The 24,268-nt window shown below is 47.5% G+C and overlaps 1 protein-coding gene and 1 long non-coding RNA gene across 2 annotated transcripts; both read left to right on the forward strand.

Annotated features, from left to right (window-relative positions):
• The first annotated feature begins 1,502 nt into the window (after window positions 1-1,502).
• On the forward strand, window positions 1,503-23,281 carry LOC129783483 (uncharacterized). Its single transcript, XR_008745315.1, has 2 exons — window positions 1,503-1,751; window positions 23,127-23,281. It is a non-coding gene; the product is annotated as an uncharacterized LOC129783483 (long non-coding RNA).
• LOC129783476 (olfactory receptor 14C36-like) lies at window positions 14,357-15,292 on the forward strand. Its single transcript, XM_055793435.1, has one exon. The coding sequence runs from the start codon at window positions 14,357-14,359 to the stop codon at window positions 15,290-15,292; it is 936 nt and encodes a 311-aa protein (XP_055649410.1).
• Window positions 23,282-24,268: the final 987 nt, after the last annotated feature.

Raw genomic sequence — 24,268 nt, forward strand, 5'->3', positions numbered from 1 at the left:
TGGACTCAGTGCTTTGCTTCTTTTTCACCCATGAAATTGCTGTTAGCCCACACGCCCCTGTGGCGAATGAAGAGATGGGACGCAGCTTGATGCAAGCAAATGTCAATTTATTGTACAGAAGCACGAGTTTTTATACACTTTCAGAAGCTGCACGTTTGAAACAGATTGGTTCTTGAAGCTAAGCCTTGCATACTAGGCAATCCCTGATTGGTGGTTAACTGCCATCAATTAACAGCAAGCTGTTACATTTCTTTAGCGCCATCCTTGGCACCATCCATCTCCCACTCCCCTGTGCTCTGTAAACAACTCCTCATGTTAATTGTTGTCTAGACAAGCTCGAGCACATTCCCCTCAGCTAACTGATTGCCACGCATGGTCCTAGTTTCCAGACCGCTCCTGCATCTCCCCCTTCCTGTTGCACAAAAAGAACCTTTGAAACCGAACGAGTAAAAACAAGGTATAAGTAATAGAACAAATAAAAAACCAACTGAGACATATTATTAATGTCAAAATAACCCACTGTCTTTGTTCCGTACAATTTTACAATTTCCCCTTTTTGTTTTTGAAGAGCTAGTACCAGGTTTGCCATGTTCTGCAGGGCCCTTGCAAACATGACAGCAACCAAGGTAATAGCAAACAAACAATACTGCCAATTGAGTGAATGGATGCCAAAAAGGCTGACATTTTCTCAGATTTTGATAACATGTTGCTGCAATGGGGTGCCTAAAATCCACGCAGCACATACCATCAAAATCCTCACAGCCATGTCCAACAACATGAACCAACAACAAAAAGCAGTGGCAATTTTGACTCACATTCTTAACTGCCTACCAAACAAGGTGATTTAACTCTTTAATGCTTTCCCTGCTGTTACTCTGGATAAGAGAAGAACCGCTGCGACACGTTCCCATCATAGCCTCCTACTGCATTAGCATCTACAGAAAGACAATTATCGACATCCAAAGTGTAAACAATATCAGCTTCTTTTGGATTAACATTATACATAGATGGAAGGGCACACCAAACAAGAACTGGTTCAGTCAAAAAGTTCGAAACATAGCATGCCTTCTCTGAACATACCTCTGGGGTCATTCCCTTCATTCCCTCTCTTTTTTATGCAAAGAGAAACACTTTCACCAAAACAGAGAAGCCCCTATTTACATCTGAGCCCGGACACAAACCACAGCTGTATGCGCCACCAGGCTCAGGGCAGGAATCATTCATGCAGTTACTTAGCTATATATCTCTACAAGTGTGCAGACACCTATTAAACACTAGATAACCATGTTTATCTTTCCTAGTCTCCTTCACAATACCCAGCTGTTCTCTCATCTCTTGTTAGGTCAAATATTCTCCAGCTTCCTCTCCTATCTCTCTCTTCAGACATTCTCTATCCTCCCCTTTTTTGCTTGTTAATTGCAAGGAGGCAAAGGGGGTGTAGCTGGGTGACCATGACCGGCTTTATGTCACAATCAACTAAACACTGAATAGAGGGAAAAAAAAGGTATGGGAGACATAAGGCAAACATCAATAAGGTGGTTAAAGATAATTATAATAAATCCTGTAATACTTTTGAGTCATGGCCCAAAGTTTCCCAGCCGTGAGAAGAGACCAAAGGCATCCCGCCCCTGGCTCTGTTGCAGATCTTTGTTTTAAGGCTTTTGAGTTTTGTATACTTTTGTAAATTAATTCACAGTGGTCACTCAGATTCACGTAACACATCCTATCAAAGTCTTCACACTCTTGTCCCTGTGCTAATAATAAAAATCAATAGCAACTCGGTTCTGTAGCGACATATGATGGACAAAATCAACATCTGTTAATAAGCCAGAAAAAAAAAGAATAGGATTTGTAGTATTGCTTTGTTTAGCAAGCTAGCAGCCTAATTTACTAAGCAAGTTAAGAGCGTGTACTATTCTTACAGAAGAGATTAGAGAAGCAAAAATGTGTTATGCTGCATTCCAGAACTCAGCCTGAGAATTACAGTCTGCTGTGAGTTCTGCGTTACAATCATTTGACACATGTTGGGGTTGCGATTGTGAAAGTTGCCCGTTTACAATTTTCATTGGCATTATCACAGCTAGTTGTTTTAAAAGCAACCCTTGAGCTTCCTGATGTTCGACTTGTTGCAAAATATTCTGAAGCCAATCAATCAAGTTAGTATTAAAGTTAGTGACTCTCTAGGACCCTGCAAGACTGTGGCAAGACTCCCCCATCCTGACTGCCTTAATAGCCACTCCTTCATTTGCAAACAGTCGTCCCTGGGATACCTTGCCTGAGTCACAGAATCGGCACAGTTATTTTCTCCAGCCAACTGCTCATAGTTAACAGCAATTCCTGATTAAGGTTTTCAATCAAGGCCACTACACACAGCTCACAAAAATCAAATAACCACATCATATACTGTATCAGTTAGTACCATACAAAGCAATGACTTCCAATCATGCAGTGTGAGTGTATAAGGCTCTGCCATCACTTCAAGAAGGGACATAGCAAATGTATTATGAATCCTCCCTTCCCGCACTGCTTTGCTTAACCCTTTAACAGCCTCGTATTGCACAGGCTGCCACTCTGCAGGTTGATTCGTCTGACAAAATACTGAACATGCCCTAGTGACTCCCCAAACCCATCACTTAAGTGTTTCCCACTTGCATTCCTGCCACCAATCCCTCAGACTCCCTTTCACCCTCCCCAAAAATACAATCAATGCATCAGGAGAGACGAGGGGGTGGGGAAAAGGTCTAGCTCCTTTTCCAGATCTATAGGACCTGGATCAAAAGGTTTATCAGTGCCAATGGAATCATTCTCCGAGTTGTCCTGTTCCTGCGCTTGGTCCTGTGTTGTGAGGGTCGCTGCAGTCAGTGACAGAAGCTTTGGGGGCAGAGGAGGTGTGGACAGAATCGCCATCGCTGACGGTGTGTTGAGAAGAGTCGCGCTGTCAGTGGAATTTACAGCTTCCTCTGGTTTAGCACCGTTAGTAGAATTAGTCCACCCTTGGCGAAGAGTAGTCAGAATTTGCCACCAAGATGTTAAATGCATTCCCGACACGGAGTTCCCCTCCGCGGCAGCATCATACAATTGGCTGCTGTCTGTACACACTTTCATTCTTTCAAAGTCTCTAAAGTTTCTTGGCTGCTCACCTGTCTCGATGAATACAGGTGTTATCCTCGGGGTTTAGGTTGTCCGCCTGGTCCAGACAGCAAGACGATCGTTCAGCCAAGCTGTCTCCTCCGGAACGCAGCCCTCTTCCACGAGCTGTCTTTTTGTACAGACCAGTTCCGTCCTTATTCTTCCAAGGCTTCGGAACACCACCATAGGGGTCACCATTTGAGGAGACTGAGGCACGGACTCCCTGATCTGACTAGAAGACCCTTCATGAGTCCATATACGTCTCTTTCTGGGGACGAAGCCTGATTCCCCGTTACAGATTTCCCACAGCTCACCTCTCAGCTCCGGAGGGATTTCAGGCCGGCTCCTGCTTCCTTTCAGCAGATCATTCAAAGTTCTGTGGGATTCGCTGCAAGTCGCTCAGATAGGCGATTCGAGAGCCCTTCACGTCAGAGCCTTAAACGCATCACGTCGGGGTCACCAATTTGCGGCGAATGAAGAGACGGGACGCAGCTTGATGCAAGCAAATGTCAATTTATTGTACAGAAGCACGCGTTTTTATACACTTTCAGAAGCTGCGCGTTTTAAACTAATTGGTTCTTGAAGCTAAGCCTTGCATACTAGGCAATCCCTGATTGGTGGTTAACTGCCATCAATTAACAGCAAGCTGTTACCTTTCCTTGGCGCCATCCTTGGCGCCATCCGTCCCCCACTCCCCTGTGCTCTGTAAACATCTCATCATGTTAATCGTTGTCTAGACAAGCTCGAGCACATTCCCCTCAGCTAACTGATTGCCACGCGTGGTCCTAGTTTCCAGCCTGCTCCTGCACACTCTGGCGGTTGGCACATTTCTGTCTTTCCCACCCAGCCCTCACGCCCTTGTTTGTCTGCCTTCACTGATGTCTCTGCACTCATCCCTGCTTTATCTTTAAATCTCAAAGCCATGGGCTGATCCAGGCTCCCTCTGGGTGAACTGTGGCATCACAGATCAATCCTCAGGGTGACATTTCTTTCTCCTCACATCCAGTCTTATCCTTCCAAGTTGTACTTTGTGGAGGTTGTATCTTCCTGCCACTATCAGAAATCACTCCTTTACCTCCCACACTCCCTTTCTAAGCAGATGCATGCTTAGATGGAGCCTTGAGGCTCCACTTTGCCGGTCTCAAGAAGCCCAGGACCTTCAGTCTCTCTCCATAGACTCCAGACTCCATCCAGGCAGGTATCCTCCACAGCCTCTCCAGTTTTTCCCCATTCCTCCAGAATGAGAAACCTCAAAGCCCAGACACAGATAATCCCGATGTGGCCACAACAGTGCTGTGTCAGGGGTGATGATGCTGAGTCAAGGGGGATGATAAATCCCTTGTCTGAGTGGCCACGCACCCCCTAATTCAGCCCCACATGCAGGTGGCCTTAGACATGCTGAGCATGCGCCAGCACCTCCTATGCATCCCCCATAATACTCAGGCCCTTCTCCTCCTCAGGTTTGTACCTCAGCTGCTCAGGTGCCCTCATGGTGGGGTTATTCTGCCCCCACTAAAGGGCTGACCACGTCTACTTGGAAAAACCTCTGAGGTCCCAATTCCCAAATCGCAGTGTTTTGGAAGGTGCTACTTGGACCAGCTTTTGATATGTGCATGGACATGGCTCACCCTGCCCTGTGGTGCCGCTGGCAAGGTAACAGCATAAGGAACTGCAGGACACCACAGATAATGAAGTGAGGCAGCTCTTCAATGGTATTGCTGACCATGGTAGGCACTCCCATGGTGAAGAGCTGAGAATCCCCAAAGGAAGACAGACAATGTCCAAGGAGGAAAGGGAAAGGAGAGGCGTGCTGCTTGCGTGGGAGGATACAAGGGTGGTCAAGGAGAAGCAATTGTACATGGGAAAGGAAGGAGAAAGGTAGGAAAGGATGAAGAAAGGAATCAGTCAGGGCTTTTTGGAAGTACCATCCAAGCAGCCCTGCCTCTTAGCAGCAAAGCTTGGCGTGGGAAAAGAAAGTCACATGTCATCTGACCAGCTTTCTCTTTAGCTTCAACACCTACTGGTACTCTGAGTGATTTCCCTCCCATCATGAAGGCAAGATCTGTAGAAGAATGAAGCTGGGTTAATTAAAATCAATAATATACAGCTGTGGGCTGCCTTCTGGGGCGGTGGGATGGCTGATGTAAATAAGGTGCAGCTGTGGCTGGTTCTGTTAAGAGGTTGGGCAGCCAAGGAAGAGAGAGGAGGAAGAAGCAGAGAGAGTGTACCCTGTGTGGGGAGACACTAATAGAAGGCAGCAGAGTGACTGGCATGAAGAGTATGTTGGTATGAGATGGTAAAAGACCTTGTTGCAGCTTGATAGTTTGGAGAGTACTGCAACAAAGACCCATGGTGGATTGAGAGCCAGAATCATTCATGCTGGAAGGGACCTCAGGAGGTGTCCAGGCCAATGTGCTGCTCAGAGAATGATCAGTTATGGGGCTAGAGCGAGTAGCTCAGGCCTTCCTTCAAGTGGGGCTTGAAAAGCTCAAAGGATGGACGTGGCACAAGGTCTCTGGGACATCTGCTCCACTGTTTGTCTGTCTTCATGGGGAGAAAGATTGTCTTCCTTTGCTTCAGCTGATGCCCATTGGCCCTCATCCTCCCATCATGCACAACAGTGAGAAGCTGGCTGCATTTTCTTGATGATATGACCCAAGAAGTTATGGGAAGGCTATTAGGTGTCCCCAAAGCCTCCTCTTCTCCTGGCTTTGCACCTTTCAAATAAGGCCAATGGCATCCTGGGCTGCATTAGCAAGAGCACTACCAAAGGCTTTGCGTGGGTCATCATTCCTATCTACTCAGCCCTGCTAGAATTTGTCTTGCTGACTTCCCTTACTTTCTACCCTACCACCTTCACCCATACTGAACTCAAAGGTGCCGTCCACATCTTACACAAGTCCTGCCTTATCTTTCTTTTCAGAACAAGTCCAGGAGAATATTCGCACCATGTTTGACAGGGATCATCTTCCAATTACGTTTCAACCAAGGCCTTCAAATAAAGGTCACTTTCTTTAGCATTTTAAAGGAGTTGTCTTTCTCCTTGGAACGTTCATCAGGAGGTTCAGAGAATCTGAGCAGAAGACCTTTGTACATGGAGGAGTTAGTGATGAGTGTATCAGAAAACCTGAGCAGGCCTGTGCTGTGCTCCATGTACCCCTTGGCCTTCAGGCTGTGCTGTGCTGAGTGTGTCCCTGGCTTACAGGATAAGATGGATTGGAAGAAGTCGTCTGCAGGAAGCTGCTGGTGAATGGCCAACCCCTTGCCCTTAACCTTTACCTTGTGGCCTTGGTCATTCCTTGGTTAGCGGTTGCTGAATTGTAGAAGGCAGTGATAAAGAGATCCACAGGAATGGAGGAGATGGCCAAGGACACTGCAGGTGCCACGAAGGCTTTGCAGGAAGAAGTTTGAGGAATAGCCCCTATAGCTGTGCAAAATGGATTGGCATTAGGTATGAAGCTGGCGTCTGAAGGCACAGTCTGTGCTGTTCTTAATACCAGTTGTATTATGGTATTGTATTATGATTATGTACATGTAGATCAAAGTGGAAGAATTTCTACATATATATGTGTAAAAAATATTTGAAAACATCCCAATATTTGTCATGAGTCCCAGAAAGTTCACACCTTCTCTGGAATTCAAGACATTTGTTATATGCTGACGTCCTGGTTTCCTCATTTACAGCTCTGGGTTAAGAAGTTCATCTCCAGATGCCTTTCTCCTCTTCCTCTGTGACCACTCCAATCCATTTTACCCATGCAGCTTCTGCTTTAAGGTTCAGAGAGGAAAAGTTGGACTGTCTTTCAGTAGTGTCTCTAATATTCCCTATGGGCAACTCTTCAGTTGTGGCAACAGACCTCATGGGTATCTGCTTGAACTAGCAATAATACAGCAAAGCAATATATTTTTTATTTATGAATTTCTAACCCATTCCCCCCCACACACCCCCTGATAAGCAATCCCTCTTTTATTTGTCTTTAACACCCTGTTCTCTAAGGAAAACAGCCAATAATTGCTGCCAAGCACTTGCTATATTCAGCTGCAGAGCTGGTTGAAGAAGTCTCATGTAAAGTGGTGTAAGTCCCATGGAGAAAAGGAGAGAAATAGTGGGGCAGGAAAAGTAAGAGGCAAGGCTGTCCACACGGTGTTTGGCTCCAGGGACTGCTTTTCCCATGTGGCCACATCTATTAAAGAGACACTCTGCATCAATAGGAATTGGAAAAGCCTTCTATCTCTTCTCCAGAGTGGTCATTACCTGCCTTCCTCTGTCACTGTACTTCTGAAACTTATCTCATTAACTGTGCAAGCAAGACTTGAAGACCAGATGTCCCTGATGGGAGAGACATGGCTTGTCAGGGCTTTCTGATTCCTAATGAGCGCAGGGTGTCTGTGGTGCTGTGAACTTCAGATCATGAGAGGAGGCTGAAGAAACCTCTCAAGAACACCAAGTCAGAAGCAAACCCCAAAGTCCCTGGAAGCATTAACAAGCTCCGCTGAGGGCCATGACCGAGAAAGCCTCCCCATGGCCTTGTTAGAGCCCATCCTTGGGGGCTGTGAGTGCAGGAAGGCAAAGGCGCTGTGCAGGCAGCTCTGCTGCTGAGCAAAGCCTTGGCTTGCTTGATGAAGCAGAACGGCCAAGCCGTGACCTGCAGCCTGTGGGAAGGTCGGTGCTGTCCCTCACACAGAGCGCTCAGGGCTCTTCCTGGGGACCATGGAAGGTGGGGGATCCAATGCCCAGTGAAGGACAGCAATGGCACAGCAACTTCCAGCTTCCCCATGGGGCTGCAAGGAGGCAACGTTGCCCCAGTGCCATGAGGACATGTCTTCTCACAGGCCTCAGTGTCAGAAACAGCTGCCATAGCCAAGGGGACAAAGAGCTGGGTTCTCTTCAGGTTTTCCAGACTTGCTGAAACCCTTTTCCATCTCCAGCGCAGTCTGTTCCACATGGTTGGACACCTGCCCCTGTTTCTGTGCAGGCTGTAGGCACCATATCGCTGCCCTGCTTTGCTGTCACCACAGCGTTTCCATACTTTCACTGATGGATGTCACCTAAATCCTACCCATTTGGGAAGGATTGAACTGGCTCAAGTAGATTTGGATAGGCAACATAAAGGTGAATTATTTATAGCTCGGTGGGCTCATGACACTTCAGGTCATCAAGGAGGAGCTGCAACATATAGATGGGCCCGAGACGGAGGGGTGGACTTAACCATGGACACTATTGCACAGGTAATTCATGAATGTGTAACATGCGCTGCAATTAAGCAAGCCAAACGGTTAAAGGCTCTGTGGTATTGGGGATGATGGCTGAAATATAAATATGGTGAGGCTTGACAAATTGAGTATATCACACTCCCACAGACCCGCCAAGGCGAGCGACACATGCTTACAATGGTGGAAGCAACCACCATTTGCTGGAAACATACCCTGTGCCCCATGCCAGTGCCCAGAACGCTATCCTAGGCCTTTAAAGACAGGTCTTGTGGTGACATGGCACCCCAGAAAGAAACGAATCAGGCAACGGAACTCATTTCTGAAACGGTCTCATAGACACGTGGGCCAAAGACCATGGTATTGAGTGGGTATATCACATTCCCTATCATGCACCAGCCTCTGGGAAAATTGAACGATGTAACGAACTGTTAAAGACTACACTGAGAGCAATGGGTGGTGGAACTTTCAAACGTTGGCATAAACATCTAGCAAAGGCTACCTGGTTGGTTAATACCAGAGGATCTGCTACCCGAGCTGGTCCTGCCCAGCCAAAGCTTTTGTGTATTGTAGAGGGGGATAAAGGTCCTGTAGTGCACCTTACAAATATGCTTGGGAAAGCAGTCGGGGTCATTCCTGCCTCAGGCAAAGGCAAACCCATTTGTGGGACTGTTTTTTGCTCAAGGGCCTGGGAGCACTTGGTGGGTAGTGCGGGAAGGTGGGGAAGTTCGACGTGCGCCACAATGGGAATTGATTTTGGGTGAAAACAGTCAATAAATTAAGTGATGTTAATTGTTACGTAATGCTGTATATTGTCTTTGGTGATGATGGTAGAATCTGAAGCCACACCGTGGAGAGACTGGATAATCTTGTGGCATCCATTTCTACCATCTTTAGATGGGAAGATTTGAACCTTACTTCTTCTTCTACTGCCACACCAGCAAAGATTGACTGGTGAAACCAGATCAGTGCAGCTGTAATAGGATTAGAACTGGCTTCAACGTGGAATAATTCAACACCTCATACCGTCCTCCTTGCCTAGAAAGGCTGTGATAACGGATGGAGCCTTACATCATGGACTAAATGAACTCAATGGATTTTATAGGGAGGGTCCATAGACTAAGGGGTGATATCTGTGTATTTATATAAAGTACAGGAGGAGTGATGATGATGATGTATGGGAAAATGTAGCATGACATAAATGGTATGGAATAAGGGGTGGATACTGTCCTGGTTTCATCTGGTATGGAGTTTATTTTCTTATTAGTAGCTAGTACAGTGCTGTGGTTTTTTCCTTTTCCCTTCCTTTGGATTTTACCTTTTTTTCCCACCTTTCCATTCCTAGTTGTTGTTATTGTTGTCATTATTATCATCATCATCGTTATTTTTATTATCATTATTATTACTGTTGTTCTTATCTCTTAACAATTTAATTTTTAAATTCTTCATATCTCAACCCTCAAGTTTTACATTCCTTTCTGATTCTCCTCCTCACCCCTCCGGGTGGGGGGGAGTGAGCAAGTGGCTGCGTGGTGTTTAGTTGCTGGTAGATTTCCATTAACGGCCGGGGTTAAACCACGACACCTTCCTGGACATCAGCTTCACCTGCACCACAGGTCCTCTGCAGCTGCAGAGACATCACAGCAGCAATGCCCTCTCCTGCCAGCACTGCACAGTCCAGCCCTGCATCTCTATGGTCCCAAGGACAGCAGGGTTTGCTCCCCTTAGGGACATCTCATTTCACCTTTACAGTGCCAACTGCCAACCAGCCCAGCATGCTCTGCCGCAAAACTTGTGCTTTCATGGGACCTTGGGCACTTGGTACCCGCTTTTTTTTTCTGACATGTCTGATCTTGGCCCTGATGACACAGCTGTGGTCCAGTGCATCTCTGCTGTGAAATAACCTAAGTCAGGGAGGGGAAGGGGGAAATTCTTATTTAACCAGCATGAGGAAGCCTTAGGATCAATAACCTCACACCTTACTGGGGAATTTAGGGGTACTGTGTATTTACATGGCAAGGGTTTGGGAGTGGTCAGGGGGTTCGTAGGGCTGGCAAAGGTGAGAAGAAATGAAGAGCTGACTCCATGGACATAAAAGCCACTTTCATTTGACTCCAAAATGGACCAGCCACTGCCCAAACCTGAGCCAAAAAGCAATCGCAGTGGCACCTCTGTGATACCCTAAGGCAGAAAGGACAAAACACAAAGGGAGAGGAGTGAGAATTATGTGAGAGAACAACCCTATAGATATCAAGGTGAGTGAAGAAGGGGGGGATCAGTGAGACAGAGGCTTGGTGGGATCCTACAAGCCTGTGGTCAAGTAACCACCCGCTGACAGTCACAGGGCAGCACAGTGACAATGCTCCTTTAAGTGTCTGCCCGTTCTTTGCATCAGCGTTCTAGCACAACTGTCAGAGGGGCCAACAGCTGTGATGCTCACCTGGATCTGAAACCCTGTGTCATCCATGTCTACCTTGGTTCTAGAAGCAAAGAAATGGTGGAGTCTCATCTCCCAGGGGCAGTGAGGCAGGAGAGCAGCAGAGAGCAGGCCCCAGGTCACACACTGGCAGGCTGTGGCCTGTGCAGAAGTGGTGAACACTCCTTCGGGTGCCCTGGAATTGCCTCACAAGTATAAACTCCATTTTGAGTGTTGGAATTGTTGGAGGCAGCTGTCCTTGCCAAGCAGCTGTGCTGAGCTCTGCCACCTGCCTTGGCACTTGGTTCCCTCAGTGTCACAGCTCTGTCTGCAACAGCACTGGCTCCACTTGCCTCTGCGTGTGCCCCTGGCTGAGGGCACTGCTGCACATCTGGGCTGAAGCCCCCCAGCTGTGGCACCAGCCCAGCTCTGCCATGAAGAAACCTGGTACAAAGTGTCCCAGAGCCCGTGGGTGCAGTGGCTTTGCTTCAGAGCAGAGACCTGGCATGGGAAAAGGAGAGCTGAGTCTTTGTACCCGTAGGACTATGCAATGAAGGGCTTCAATTGACTCTGCAATGCTTACTGAAGCACTGAAGACATCCTCCCCGCCCCTGCCTGTAGAACCACCAGACACACACATACACACACGCTCACACACGCTGTTTAAGAGTGCTTAGATCCTTTGCTGCAGTCTTCCTGGTGTCCTCTCTAGTACTGGGTTAACAAAAGTTGATACTGATGCACAAAACTTTATCTCCTCAGAGAAATGCCACTGCTGGACAGAAGTGTCTCTGCCCAGCTGAGGCAGGGAGCATCAGTGATTGCATCCGGCTGTTCCCCAGCAGGTTCCCGTGCAGCCCCAGGGGCACCTGGAGGGAGCCCCGAGGGGCAGAGCAAGGGCTGCCTTGGGCTGCTCCCTGCTGCTGAGCTGGGCCGGGCTCCTGCCATGGAGGGAGCTCATGGCAAGCGGGCAGCACTGCAGAGAGACAGCTCTGCCCACCAGCAGCTCCTCTGCAAAGCGCAGCAGGGCTGAGGCACTGCCTGCAGGCACCCAGGGCAGAGGAGCCAGGCACCCAGAGCTTCAAGGCAGGCTGGGCTGGGACAATGCTGAGAGCTCACCCTTGGAGAAATCTGCAGAGCCCTGGAGCCGGTGAGTGTGTGGCTGCAGGGCAATGCCTCTGCAGTTCCTAGCCGGGTCTGCAGCAGCTGGGGCCCCCCCAGCCTGTGGGACCGTGTGGGAGCCTTGTGCTGTGGAGGAGGCCAGTGTGCTGCAGAGCAGGGCTTCCCTGCTGCAGCGTGGGAGGGCCAGGGCATGTGGGCTGCCTTGTGCCAGGGCCGGCTGCAGGGCTGTGAAGGTGGCTGTGCAGGCAGGGGTGCCCAGGGCTGTCCTTGCCAGCAGGGTCCCTGCAGCCCAGGGGGCTGTGTGCTGGGGCAGGGGCTCTGCCGCCTGCCAGGGGCAGCTCTCAGCCTGCCGGGGGGCTCCCGTGCGGCTGCGGGGAGAATCTGTAGGTGGAAGGAGCAAACCCTGTCAGGGCAATGTTCTCGTGCTGTTGCGTGGGTGCTGCATTGGTCAGGGCTGCTTGCAGCTTCTGCTCATGCCCATGTCATTTCCAAGGTGACTTTTCATGAGCACATTCATGGCAGGGGTTTTCTGCTGGAGTCTGTTCTTGCCTGAATCTCTGCTTCCACTTTTATCTTGCTCTTCTTGGTAGAAATGGAAACTCCGCTGTGCAGGTCAGAGCGGGGGCAGAGACTCTCAGAGCATCACAGTGATGTTTAGGAGGAAGGTCAGCAAGTGCCATCACTCTGCAGCAGCATCCAGATCAAACCAGCGTCAGCTTTCCTTTTCAATCAGGGTTTGGGTGACCTGTTTTTCTTTCAGGTGTGCAGACAGAGAGCGGCTGCAGGGCAGAGCTGGGCACACAGGGGCTGAGCTGGGCTCTGTGAGCGCTGGCAGGGAAGAGCCATGGGGCCAGAGAAAGAGCTGCTGGCAGGGACAGCTCCAGGCATTGAGCATGGCTGCCCTGCATTGCTCTGGTCTGGGAGGTGCTGTGCAGCTGGGGAAGGGAAAGACATTCCAGAGTGTCCATCTGTCTCTCTCCTGGCTTTGCTCAGATGATTGTGGGATAACTGACAGGCTCTGTTGGAATGGGAGTTTCAGCTGCAGGCTCAGGCTCAGACCTTGTGAGTCCTCCTGTGCCGATGTGAGCACAGCAAGGAGGTTTCCTCTAAGCTGTCAAGCTGTGGGCAATGCAGTGTGTGATGCTGGGGAAGGAGCTGACTCTCCTTTAACAATTCCCATAGTCAGGACCCTTGGTCACCTCCTTGGGGTGTCCACCCAAGCTGCATGCTGCTTCCAGGGCACGCTGTGACAATGGGTGTCCTTGGCTAGAAGGGGGGTGCTGAGACTTTGAGAAAGGGCGAGCCATTCTGTGCTCTGTAGTGGATCCCTCTGCTCTCAGCAGTGTCTGGTTGCTTTTTAGGGTAACAAAGTGTCCTGGTTGTGGCTGGGATAGAGTTAATTTTCATCTAAGTAGCAAGGACTTGTGAGAAGAATTTTGAAAATGCACTGATATTTTTGGTTGTTTGAATGTGATGCAACATGTTCATGCTTGGTATATAAACTTGATGGGGTTTGCTGGGGTCTGCCAGTCGATGCTGGGGACTGGCTGGGTATCAGTCAGTGGGTGGTGAGCAGTTGTATTGGGTATCACTGTCTTCCCTTGTTCCTTCTTTCTTTCTTTCTCTCTTTCTTTTTTTCTTTTTCCTTTCTTTCCTTCCTTGTTTGTTTCTTCCTTCCTTCCTTCCTTCCTTCCTTTCTTTTTTTTCCTGTTGGATTTTATTACCCCCAACTGCCTCCCTCTCATTATAACTTATTCTCATTATTTTTATTGTACTTTCATTTTTATTGTTCTTCATTTGTGAAATTATTCTAATCTCAAACTTGAAGATTTACATTCCTTTCTGATTCTCCTCCTCATACTTATGGGTGAGGGGGAATTAAGTGACATCCCTGTGGTACATAATTTCCAGCCAGGGTTAAACCAGGACACATGGCAGTGTAGTTGGACTCTATCACAGAAAGCTGCAAGTGCAGGGCAGCTGAGAAGGAGCTGGAGGGACTCACCGGATTCCCTCACTCTCCCCTCAGGCACAGACAGTGCCCTTGCCTCTCAGCACTCACGCTGCTCTCCCTGAGCACAGCACAAACCCCTCCTGACCTGACTCTGGCCATGGCCGTTGCTCAGCACGGGCAGAGCCGATGCTGACAGGCCCTTCTGCGCTGGGAGCAGTTTGGGCTGAGCCAGTGCAAGGCCAGGACTGGCCCCTGCCCCCACGGTTCCCATGAAGCCCCTGCTGCAGAGCAGGGCTCACTGCTGGGCAGCCAGCGGGCACAGCCCCTGCTCCTCACAGCACACTCGGCCAGCACTCAGCACAGCTCCAGCCACGGCTCGGAAGGGAGCTCTCCTAGGAGCAGCAGAGGGGGGGACATGGCGCAGTGGGGGCAGATCTAGGAGAAAGGGCTTTGACTTTGCTCAGAGAAGTCTCTCCTAACAGGTCCCTGACTTTTGAACAGGTCCTTACATTCCAAGGTATCAGATGTCCAACAGCAGTTCCACCACCCAGTTATTCCTCCTGGCACTTGCAGACACGCGGGAGCTGCAGCTCTTGACCTTCTGGCTCTTGCTGGGCATCTACCTGGCTACCCTAATGGCCAACAGCGTCATCATCACTGCCATAATGTGTGACCACCACCTGCACACCCCCATGTACTTCTTCCTCCTCAACCTTTCCCTCCTCGATGTGGGCTCCATCTCTACCACTCTCCCAAAAGCCATGGCCAACACCCTCTGGGACACCAGGGACATCTCCTATGCAGGATGTGCTTCCCAAGCCTTTCTCTTTGTATTTTATATTTCATCAGAGTATTATTTTGTCACCGTCATGGCCTATGACCGCTACGTGGCCATCTGCCAGCCCCTGCACTACGGGACCCTGCTGGGCAGCAGAGCTTGTGTCCACATGGCAGCAGCTGCCTGGGCCAGTGGGTTTCTCAATGCTGCGCTGCACACGGCCAATACACTGTCACTGCCGCTCTGCCACGGCAATGCCCTGGGACAGGTCTTCTGTGAAATCCCACAGATCCTCAAGCTCTCCTGCTCACACACCTACCTCAGGGAAGTGGGGCTTATCGTGGTTAGTCTCTTAGCAGCATTTGGCTGTTTTGTTTTCATTGTTCTGTCCTACGTGCAGATCTTCAGGGTTGTACTGAGGATGCCCTCTGAGCAGGGACGGCACAAAGCCTTTTCCATGTGCCTCCCTCACCTGGCTGTCATCTCTCTCTTTGTCAGCACAGGCATTTTTGCCCACCTGAAGCCCCCCTCCATCTCCTCCCCATCGCTGGACCTGGTGGTGGCAGTTCTGTACTCGGTGGTGCCTCCAGCACTGAACCCCCTCATCTACAGCATGAGGAACCAGGAACTGAAGAACGCACTGAAGAAGCTGATGCAGTCAGGTGTCTTTCAGCAGCAATAAGTGTCAATGTCCCTTCACAAGGCATTTCTAGATCCTCTCTGAAATGTCCTGTGCATTTATTGTTGTATCTGTGACAATATTGATGATCCTACAATGTCTGTATCATCTCCACTTCCAGCCTCCCTGACCCAGAGGCCTTTGTACATGTGACTGGGAAGACGGTGAAATTGGCCTCCAGTGACGCATCTATATAATAATACATCGAGGCAATTGTACCTGTGAGATAGATATATATATAGAGAGAGATATATAGATATAGATATAGATATACAGCAGAATATCTGCCGTCCCCCATCAGTTCATCCATACCTATATTTTTCACGTTCTTTAAATTCTTTATTATGGGCACAGAAGCTTGTTCCTTAAACTCCATTATCCAAACTGCATATGCATAGAGTTAAGTGTCAAATGGCACAGCGCTTTCCAAACATATGGGGACATATCACATCCTTAACATATATGCTCTTGCCCAGGGAAGCCTTCTCAGGCATGGCCATGAGCAGGCAGTGCTGCTGTGCAGGGCAGCGGTTGCAAAGCTGTGACACTGATGGAACCAAGTGCCAAGGCAGGTGGCAAAGCTCAGCACTGCTGCTCTGCAAGAACAGCCACCTCCAACAGCCCATAGCAAAACAAATTAGAAACGTGTGAGGCAATTCCAGGGAACTCTAATGAATGTTCACTCCTTCCACATAGATCACAGCCTGCCACCCTGAGGCCTGGCACGTGCACTCTGCTGCTCTCCTGCCTCACTCCCCTGGGAGATGAGACTCCACCATTTTTTTGCTCCTAGAGCCAAGGCGGGCACAGATGACACAGGGTTTCAGATCCAGGTGAGCATCACAGTTGTTGGCCCATCTGGCAGCTGTGCTAAGCCACCGATGCAAAGAACCTGCAGACACCTAAAGGAGCATTGTCAATGTGCTGTCCTGTGAATGTTGGGGATGGTGGCTTGAGCATTGGTTTGTAGGATCCCACCAGAACTCTCTCTCACAGACCCTCTCCTTCACTCATCTTGGTGTTGGTAGGGTTCTTTCTCTCAGACATTTCTCACTCCTCTCTCTTACAGATGCTGCACATTGGGTTTTATCCTTTCTTCCATATGTTATCACAGAGGTGCCACTGGTATTGCTTATTAGCTCAGCATTGGGCAGGGGCTGGTCCATTTTGAAGTCAAATGAAAGTGGCTGTTATGGCCATGGAGTCAGCTCTTGATCTCAACTCACCTTTGCCAGTCCTACAAACCCCATGACCACACCCAAACCCTTACCATGTAAACCCACAGGATCTCTAAATTCCCCAATAAGATGTGAGGTTATTGATCGTAAGGCTTCCTCACACTGCTTAAATAAGACTTTGTCCCCTTTCCCTCCCTGATTTAGGTTATTTCAGAGCAGAGATGCGCTGGACCACACCTGTCTCACCTGGGCCAAGCTCAGACATGTAACCACAACCAAAAATGAATGATACCAAGTGCCCAAGGTCCCACGCAAGCACAAGTTTTGCGGCAGAGCATGCTGGGGTGGGGGACAGAGGTCACTGTAAAGGTGAAATTGTATGTCCCTAGGGAGAGCAAACCCTGCTGTCCTTGGGACCATAGAGATGCAGGGCTGGACTGTGGAGCGCTGGCAGGAGAGGGCATTGCTGCCTGTGATGTCTCTGCAGCACCAGCGGACTTGTGGTTCAGCTGAAGTTGATGTCCAGGAAGGACAAGGTGTTTTCAAAAGTTTCCTTGACTATGAATATCTCATGATCCAGGAACACTGTGATAATCATTGGTCTTATCCTCATCTGCATCACAACAGGGATGATTATTAACAGTGCTGGCTAACTGGGGAGGTCCCAGAAGTCTGAAGGTTAGTCAGAGTGGTGCCCACCTACAAGACAGGCAGGAAGGAGGATAACTACAGGTGCATCAACCTTATGTTAGTGCCAGGGAAGGCTGTGGAGCAGATCATCCTGAGCACCATCACACAGGAGGTGCAGGAAAACCAGGAGGTCAGGACCAGCCAGAATGGGTTTATGGAAGGCAGGTTCTGCTTGATGAAACTGATCCTCTTTTGTGACAAGATGACTGGCCTGTAGGATGAGGGAAAGGCTGTGGATACTGTCTACCTGGACCTTAGGGAAGCTTTGACGCCACCTCCCACGCATTCTGCTGGAGAACCTGGCTGCTCATGGCTTGGATGGGTGTTCTCTACGCTGGGTTAGAGCTGGCTGGACAGCCAAGCCCCAGGAGTGGTAGTAAATGGAGTGACATCCAGGTGACGGCCCATAAGGAGTGGTGTTCCCCAGGGCTCAGTGTTGGGGCCAGTCCTGCTTCAGAACTTTATCAATGATGCGGCCAGGGGGACTGCGTGCATCCTCAGTGAGTTTTCATACAATGTCAAGTTGGGTGGGAGGGCTGATCTCCTTGAGGGAAGGAAGGCTCTCCAGAGGGATCTGCATGGGTTGGATGATTTCAATGACTCCAACTGTATGAAGTTCAACCAGGAGAAGTGCCAGTTCTGCACTTGGGTCACAACAACCCCACACAACGCTACAGGCTTGGTGCAGAGTGGCTGGAAGGCTGCCTGCTGGGAAAGTACCCTGAGGGTGCAAGTTGACAGATGGTTGAGCATGAGCCATCAGTGTGCCTAGGTGGCCAAGAAGGCCAATATCATCCTGTCTGGTATCAGAAACAGTGTGGCCAGCAGGACTAGGGCAGTGATCAACCCCCTGTACTCGGCACCGCTGAAGCCACTCCTTGAACACTGTTTCCATTTTGGGCCCCTCACTGCAAGATAAACTTTGAGGTGTTAAAGTGTGTCCAGAGAAGGGCTGAAGAGGGTCCCCTGTGGAGAGTTGGCCAAGTCATGACAATCACACCAATATGGCTACATGCCGTGCTCACTTTATTAAACAAACAGGTCATATTTACAACTTAATCCAACCGCTCATGCGGCTCTACACACAGGTGATTGGATAAAAGTCTCTGCCCACGCGGGCGTCCATTTCGCTGACTGGTGAGCATGCTGCAGGCGCCTGATCAGAGTGTGCCGAATAGAGTGTGTTGATTTCATGGTTCCCGGGACTTGCTCTGCACCTGGCTTCTTGTTTGTGCATAGCTTGTTTTCTTCCTCACACTGCTTGTTCCAAGGACAATTTAAAGCTGCTCTGCAGCTTCAACTAACAGGCCTGGGTTGTCCAGCCCAGACAATGGTAACATATGTGCTCAGTCCTTTAAAAATCTTTCTACATATCCCCTTTTTTCTTTTTGGACAACCCGTGTCTGTTTCACAATAGATGTTAAACCTTTCTTCAAACAAGAAAATAAACAGCTAAAAGTTAAAAACATTACAACAATGATTATAACAAAGCGTATTCCTTCCATCAATAACGTCTTTAATCAACCTGTTATCCCAAATCCTCTCAACCATTTATCGAAAGGATTATCTTCAGCAAGAATATGCTTCATGTTTCCCTGCAGTTGTGACAACGTCTTGTGCATCGATATGGAATGATCGGAAAGGTTCACACAACACATCCCTTCAAAATCCTCACAACCATGTCCATGTGCTAATAACAAAAAACCTATTGCAGCTCTATTTTGTAACGTAGCATGCCTAACACTATCTACATCAAACAATAACGAACTTAAAATCTGCGATGTAAGATTAAATCATTTCTCTCCTCAGCATGCTAACCTTCGTATATTCTTAGTATTTAATGCTGCCATTGCCCCCAGCATAAATATGGAGGCTAGGACATTTGCTGTCATAGAATGTAGATCGACCCGGTCATTACATGTTTCATCAAAGGTGCGCAGTGCCCTTCGTGATCTGTGAGATTGTTGAGTCATTTTTAATAAGTCTTTCATGTGTGGAGCAAACAAAGTCAAACGCCCTAAATAACATGGTCCACCAACAGGATACAAAGGAATCGCTGGCCACGCTCTTTCCCCACATATCAGAAAGACTCGCGGTGGCAACTGATAACTCCATGATACATTTACATGGAAACCCCCAATTTTCAACTCACCCCAAATAGGTGAACTGGTTAGATTTTGAAACCCTGTATAAAACCCTGGTTCACTTTGACGTGTTAGCCATAACTGCCACGGGTCACCAAACCAAATTGCTCCAGTGCCATTCATGGGTTGAAGTGGTGACGACATGTGGGTACAGTTCACCATATCAGTTGCAATAAGTTTGACATATTCAACAGGTAAAACGCTAGCCAACAAGTCTAACTCCTGCAAAGGTAAATGATGTGGCTGATTTAAATTCTCAATAACCGTCTTCTGCCACACTGCATTACGCAGAGAAGGCCAAACATATTGCCTATTTGGACTCATACATGTACCATTCTGATTGGAAGTCAGATTCACTGCTTTGATATTCCAAAACCCATCAAAATTTGTTTCATTCTCTTGCAGGAGAATACCAATTAAACAAGTTCTAAAGGGATTGTCTGGCTGTTGTAGACTTAAACAAAAATCTGTTATTCCCGTGATATTTGCCCACGTCACCCATACGTTTGTTCTAGGCAAAACATCGAAAATAGTTTGGCCTATAGGCAAAAAATTCATCAAGACCGCCAACCAAGTCCACCACTCAAACACGTTTACTCCTACAATTTCTACAATTTCTTTTCCATCCAAATCATTTTAAACAAATCTTTTTAGTTTCTTCCGAATCCTGCTCTAAAACAGACCAAATTTCAGGTACAAAAATGGGATTACTATGTTCCACACCAAAAACCTGTGCTTTCACAGATTCTGATGATGTGCACTGTCTCCAGTCAGCATGGTATTGCACTAGCCATATGCTTTCTCTTGCTTCATGGCCGGTTACTAATCAAACGCACAGTACTCAATTTAAAGTCCATACACCCTTTACACCATTTACATTTAAGCTTTGGCTTACAGTACCATTTTACCCCACATAGCATACATTGGCATAATACCCGCGGTCTACGTCTCCTACAACATAGACAGTTTATTCTGTCTGCTCGCTCTGAGTCTTCTCTTCCATCTTCTGATCTTGACATACAGGTCACATAAACTTGCTAGGGACCCATATAGGTCCTTTACCTGTGGAGATACAAAAATAACCTCTACCGATAAATAACACAGGATCAGGTCCTTCCCAGTTGCCTCTAGTCTTATTCTTACAATGAACCTATAACCCAGGAATGGCCTGTGTTTGACTTCCCTGAATAGGCTGATGATGTATAACAACGGGGGCCCTTTTCTTCCTTCTGTCAGGGACTAACAATTCAATGTAAACCACACCTTGATTAATCGCTTGGTTACATCAGTCTCCTCTTGCGTCTTTTTTACCACCTAGCTGTTTTCCATGCGGCATCACGCTCCATTTGATTGGTCCCGGTGTGGCACCCACACGCTGCTACCCCCTTGTGCAGACATCCTGCTTTTTCTCATCTTTCTGTCCAGCTCTCTTACCTCTCTGCAAATACACAGTCTCTTTGTTTCCCTTGGCCTTGCACATGTCCTTCACAACACCTGCAGCTTGCTACAGCTGCGGCCTGCTATTACAACCAAGTTATTTGGTCTGGATTGCTCATTATAGGTCTGCTGTCTTCCAGCCACTCCACAAATCCCCCTTTTTGTTTTTGAGTGATCCAGACCCCTTTTATCAATCTGTTCATCATTCTCATAAAGCAATTCCACACGCAGCCCATTATCATTAAAAAGATTACAATGGCAATTAACATCGTTATCCCGTGCAGAAACAAGTCTTTTAACCCTCCAGTAATTCCTAAACTCTGTAGCCAGTCCGTTAACCCGTTCTCAACCTTTATGGCCTGTACGTTTTTTCTCAACTCTGCAAGCTGCTTATGAATAGAGTTCGAGTGATCAGTCAAATTCATACAACACATTCCTTAGCGCTGTTCACTCTAGGCTACTCTCTACTGTCATGCTGTTTCCTTATATTCTAGAGGTGAGATCGCATTCCTCCTTTGTTTCTGTCGCATCCTAGTTTCTTCTCATACTCCCTCAAAGTTATTGAACTCTTCTGCAGGATCTCAGCTGCACATCGCCAAAGCAACACCAAAACTGCACATTATCAATGTCAAAACAGCCCACTGTCTCTGTTCGGTACGATTCTACAGTTACTGACACCCCTTTCTCCCTTTTTTTTTTTTTGTTTTTGAACAGCTAGTACCAGGTTTGCCATGTTCTGCAGGGCCCTTGCAAACATGACAGCAACCAAGGCAATAGCAAAGAAACGATACTGCCAACTGAGTGAATGGATGCCAAAAAGGCTGACATTTTCTCAGGTTTTGATAACATGTTGCTGCAATGGGGCGCCTAAAATCCACGCAGCACGTACCATCAAAATCCTCACAGCCATGTCCTTGAGCCAACAACAAAAGCCAATACTTGCTCTGTTTTGTATGTAATAGTGGCCAATTTGACTCACGTTCTTAACTGCCTACCAAACAAGGTGATTTAACTCTTGAATGCTTTCCCTGCTGTTACTCCGGAGAAGAGAAGAACGGCTGCGACACATTCCCATCGTAGCCTCCTACTACATTAGCATCTACATAAAAACAACTATCGACATTCAAAATGCAAACAATATCAACTTCTTTTGGATTAACATTATACAGAGGTAATCATTTGTCTTAAATATCAAGGCTTTAGTAAGATTCTTCATTTTTCACATACATTCACTTTTTTGCAACAATGTCTGCAAGTCAGTTTCAAGGAAATACACCCAACAAGGACTGGTTCAGTAAGGAGACCACACGTTAGCTGTTGGGTTGACTGGCGCCAGCAGCGCTCCCATGGTCTGGCATGCTAAGCTCAGGCTGCACACCGTGAGCAGGTATCCATCGCGGACCTTCATCTGTAGAGACACAAGCATCACCTCTCCCCCAAGTTAAAAATTCATGTGGTCCCGACCAATGCCCGGTACAAGGGTCTTTCATGCATACTAAGACACCTTCGTGCTTTTGCTGCTTGTCACCATTGACACAAAGTGTCGCACAATGGGGAGGCACCGCATGGTCGACAGAGATTTTCAGAAAGTTCAAAACATGACACAATTTCTCTGAATGTGTCTCTTGAATCATTCCCTTAATTTTCCTTTTACCCTTTTTTGTTGTTGTTGTTTGTTTTGTTGTTTTGTTTTGTTTTGTTTTGTTTTTTATATGCAACTAGAGACACTTTACCATAACAGAGAAGCCCATTTTTACATCTCTGTCTGAGCCCGGACACAAACCACAGCTGTATGCATCACCAGGCTCAGGGCAGAAATCATTCATGCAGTTACATAGCTGTATATCACTACAAGCATGCAGACACATATTTATCACTAGACAACCATGTTTATCTTTCCTAGTCTCCTTCACAATACCCAGCTGTTCTCTCATCTCTTGTTAGGTCAAATATTCTGTCTTCCCCTCCTATATCTCTTTTCAGACATTCCCTGTCCTCCTCTTTTTTGCTTGTTAATTGTGACGAGGCAAAGGTTGTGTGTAGCTGGGTGACCATGACCTGATTTCTGTTACAATCAACTAAACTCTGAATACAGGAAAAAAGGCATGGGAGACATAAGGCAAACATCAATAAGGTGGTTAAAGATAATTATAATAAATCCTGTAATACTTTTCAGTCATGGCCCAAAGTTTCCCATCTGTGAGAAGACACCAACGGCATCCTGCCCCTGGCTCTGTTGCCGATCTTTGTTTAAGGTTTTTAAGTTTTGTATGCTTTTGTGAATTAATTCAGAGTGGTCAATCAGATTCACATAACACATCCTATCAAAGTCTTCACACTCTTGTCCCTGTGTTAATAATAAAAATCAATAGCAACTCGGTTCTGTAGTGACATATGATGGACAGAATCAACATCTGTTAATAAGCCAGAAAAAAAAAGAACAGTATTTGTAGTATTGCTTTGTTTAGCAAGCTAGCAGCCTAATTTACTAAGCAAGTTAAGAGCGTGTACTATTCTTACAGAAGAGATTAGAGAAGCAAAAATGTGTTATGCTGCATTCCAGAACTCAGCCTGAGAATTACAGTCTGCTGTGAGTTCTGCGTTACAATCATTTGACACATGTTGGGGTTGCGATTGTGAAAGTTGCCCGTTTACAATTTTCATTGGCATTATCACAGCTAGTTGTTTTAAAAGCAACCCTTGAGCTTCCTGATGTTCGACTTGTTGCAAAATATTCTGAAGCCAATCAATCAAGTTAGTATTAAAGTTAGTGACTCTCTAGGACCCTGCAAGACTGTGGCAAGACTCCCCCATCCTGACTGCCTTAATAGCCATTCCTTCATTTGCAAACAGTCGTCCCTGGGATACCTTGCCTGAGTCACAGAATCGGCACAGTTATTTTCTCCAGCCAACTGCTCATAGTTAACAGCAATTCCTGATTAAGGTTTTCAATCAAGGCCACTACAGGTAGCTCACAAAAATCAAATAACCACATCATATACTGTATCAGTTAGTACCATACAAAGCAATGACTTCCAATCATGCAGTGTGAGCGTATAAGGCTCTGCCATCACTTCAAGAAGGGACATAGCAAATGTATTATGAATCCTCCCTTCCCGCACTGCTTTGCTTAACCCTTTAACAGCCTCGTATTGCACAGGCTGCCACTCTGCAGGTTGATTTGTCTGACAAAATACTGAACATGCCCTAGCGACTCCCCAAACCCATCACTTAAGTGTTTCCCACTTGCATTCCTGCCACCAGTCCCTCAGACTCCCTTTCACCCTCCCCAAAAATACAATCAATGCATCAGGAGAGACGAGGGGGTGGGGAAAAGGTCTAGCTCCTTCTCCAGATCTATAGGACCTGGATCAAAAGGTTTATCAGTGCCAATGGAATCATTCTCCGAGTTGTCCTGTTCCCGTGCTTGCTCCTGTGTTGTGAGGGTCGCTGCAGTCAGTGACAGAAGCTTTGGGGGCAGAGGAGGTGTGGACAGAATCGCCATCGCTGACGGTGTGTTGAGAAGAGTC

Source organism: Falco peregrinus, unplaced genomic scaffold (assembly GCF_023634155.1).
Source record: "Falco peregrinus isolate bFalPer1 unplaced genomic scaffold, bFalPer1.pri scaffold_42, whole genome shotgun sequence".
Classification (NCBI taxonomy): domain Eukaryota; kingdom Metazoa; phylum Chordata; class Aves; order Falconiformes; family Falconidae; genus Falco; species Falco peregrinus.

What these genes read in the sequence shown, in the direction of transcription:
- LOC129783476 (XM_055793435.1), top strand. Translation starts at nt 14,357, where the DNA reads ATGTCCAACAGCAGTTCCACCACCCAGTTATTCCTCCTGGCACTTGCA.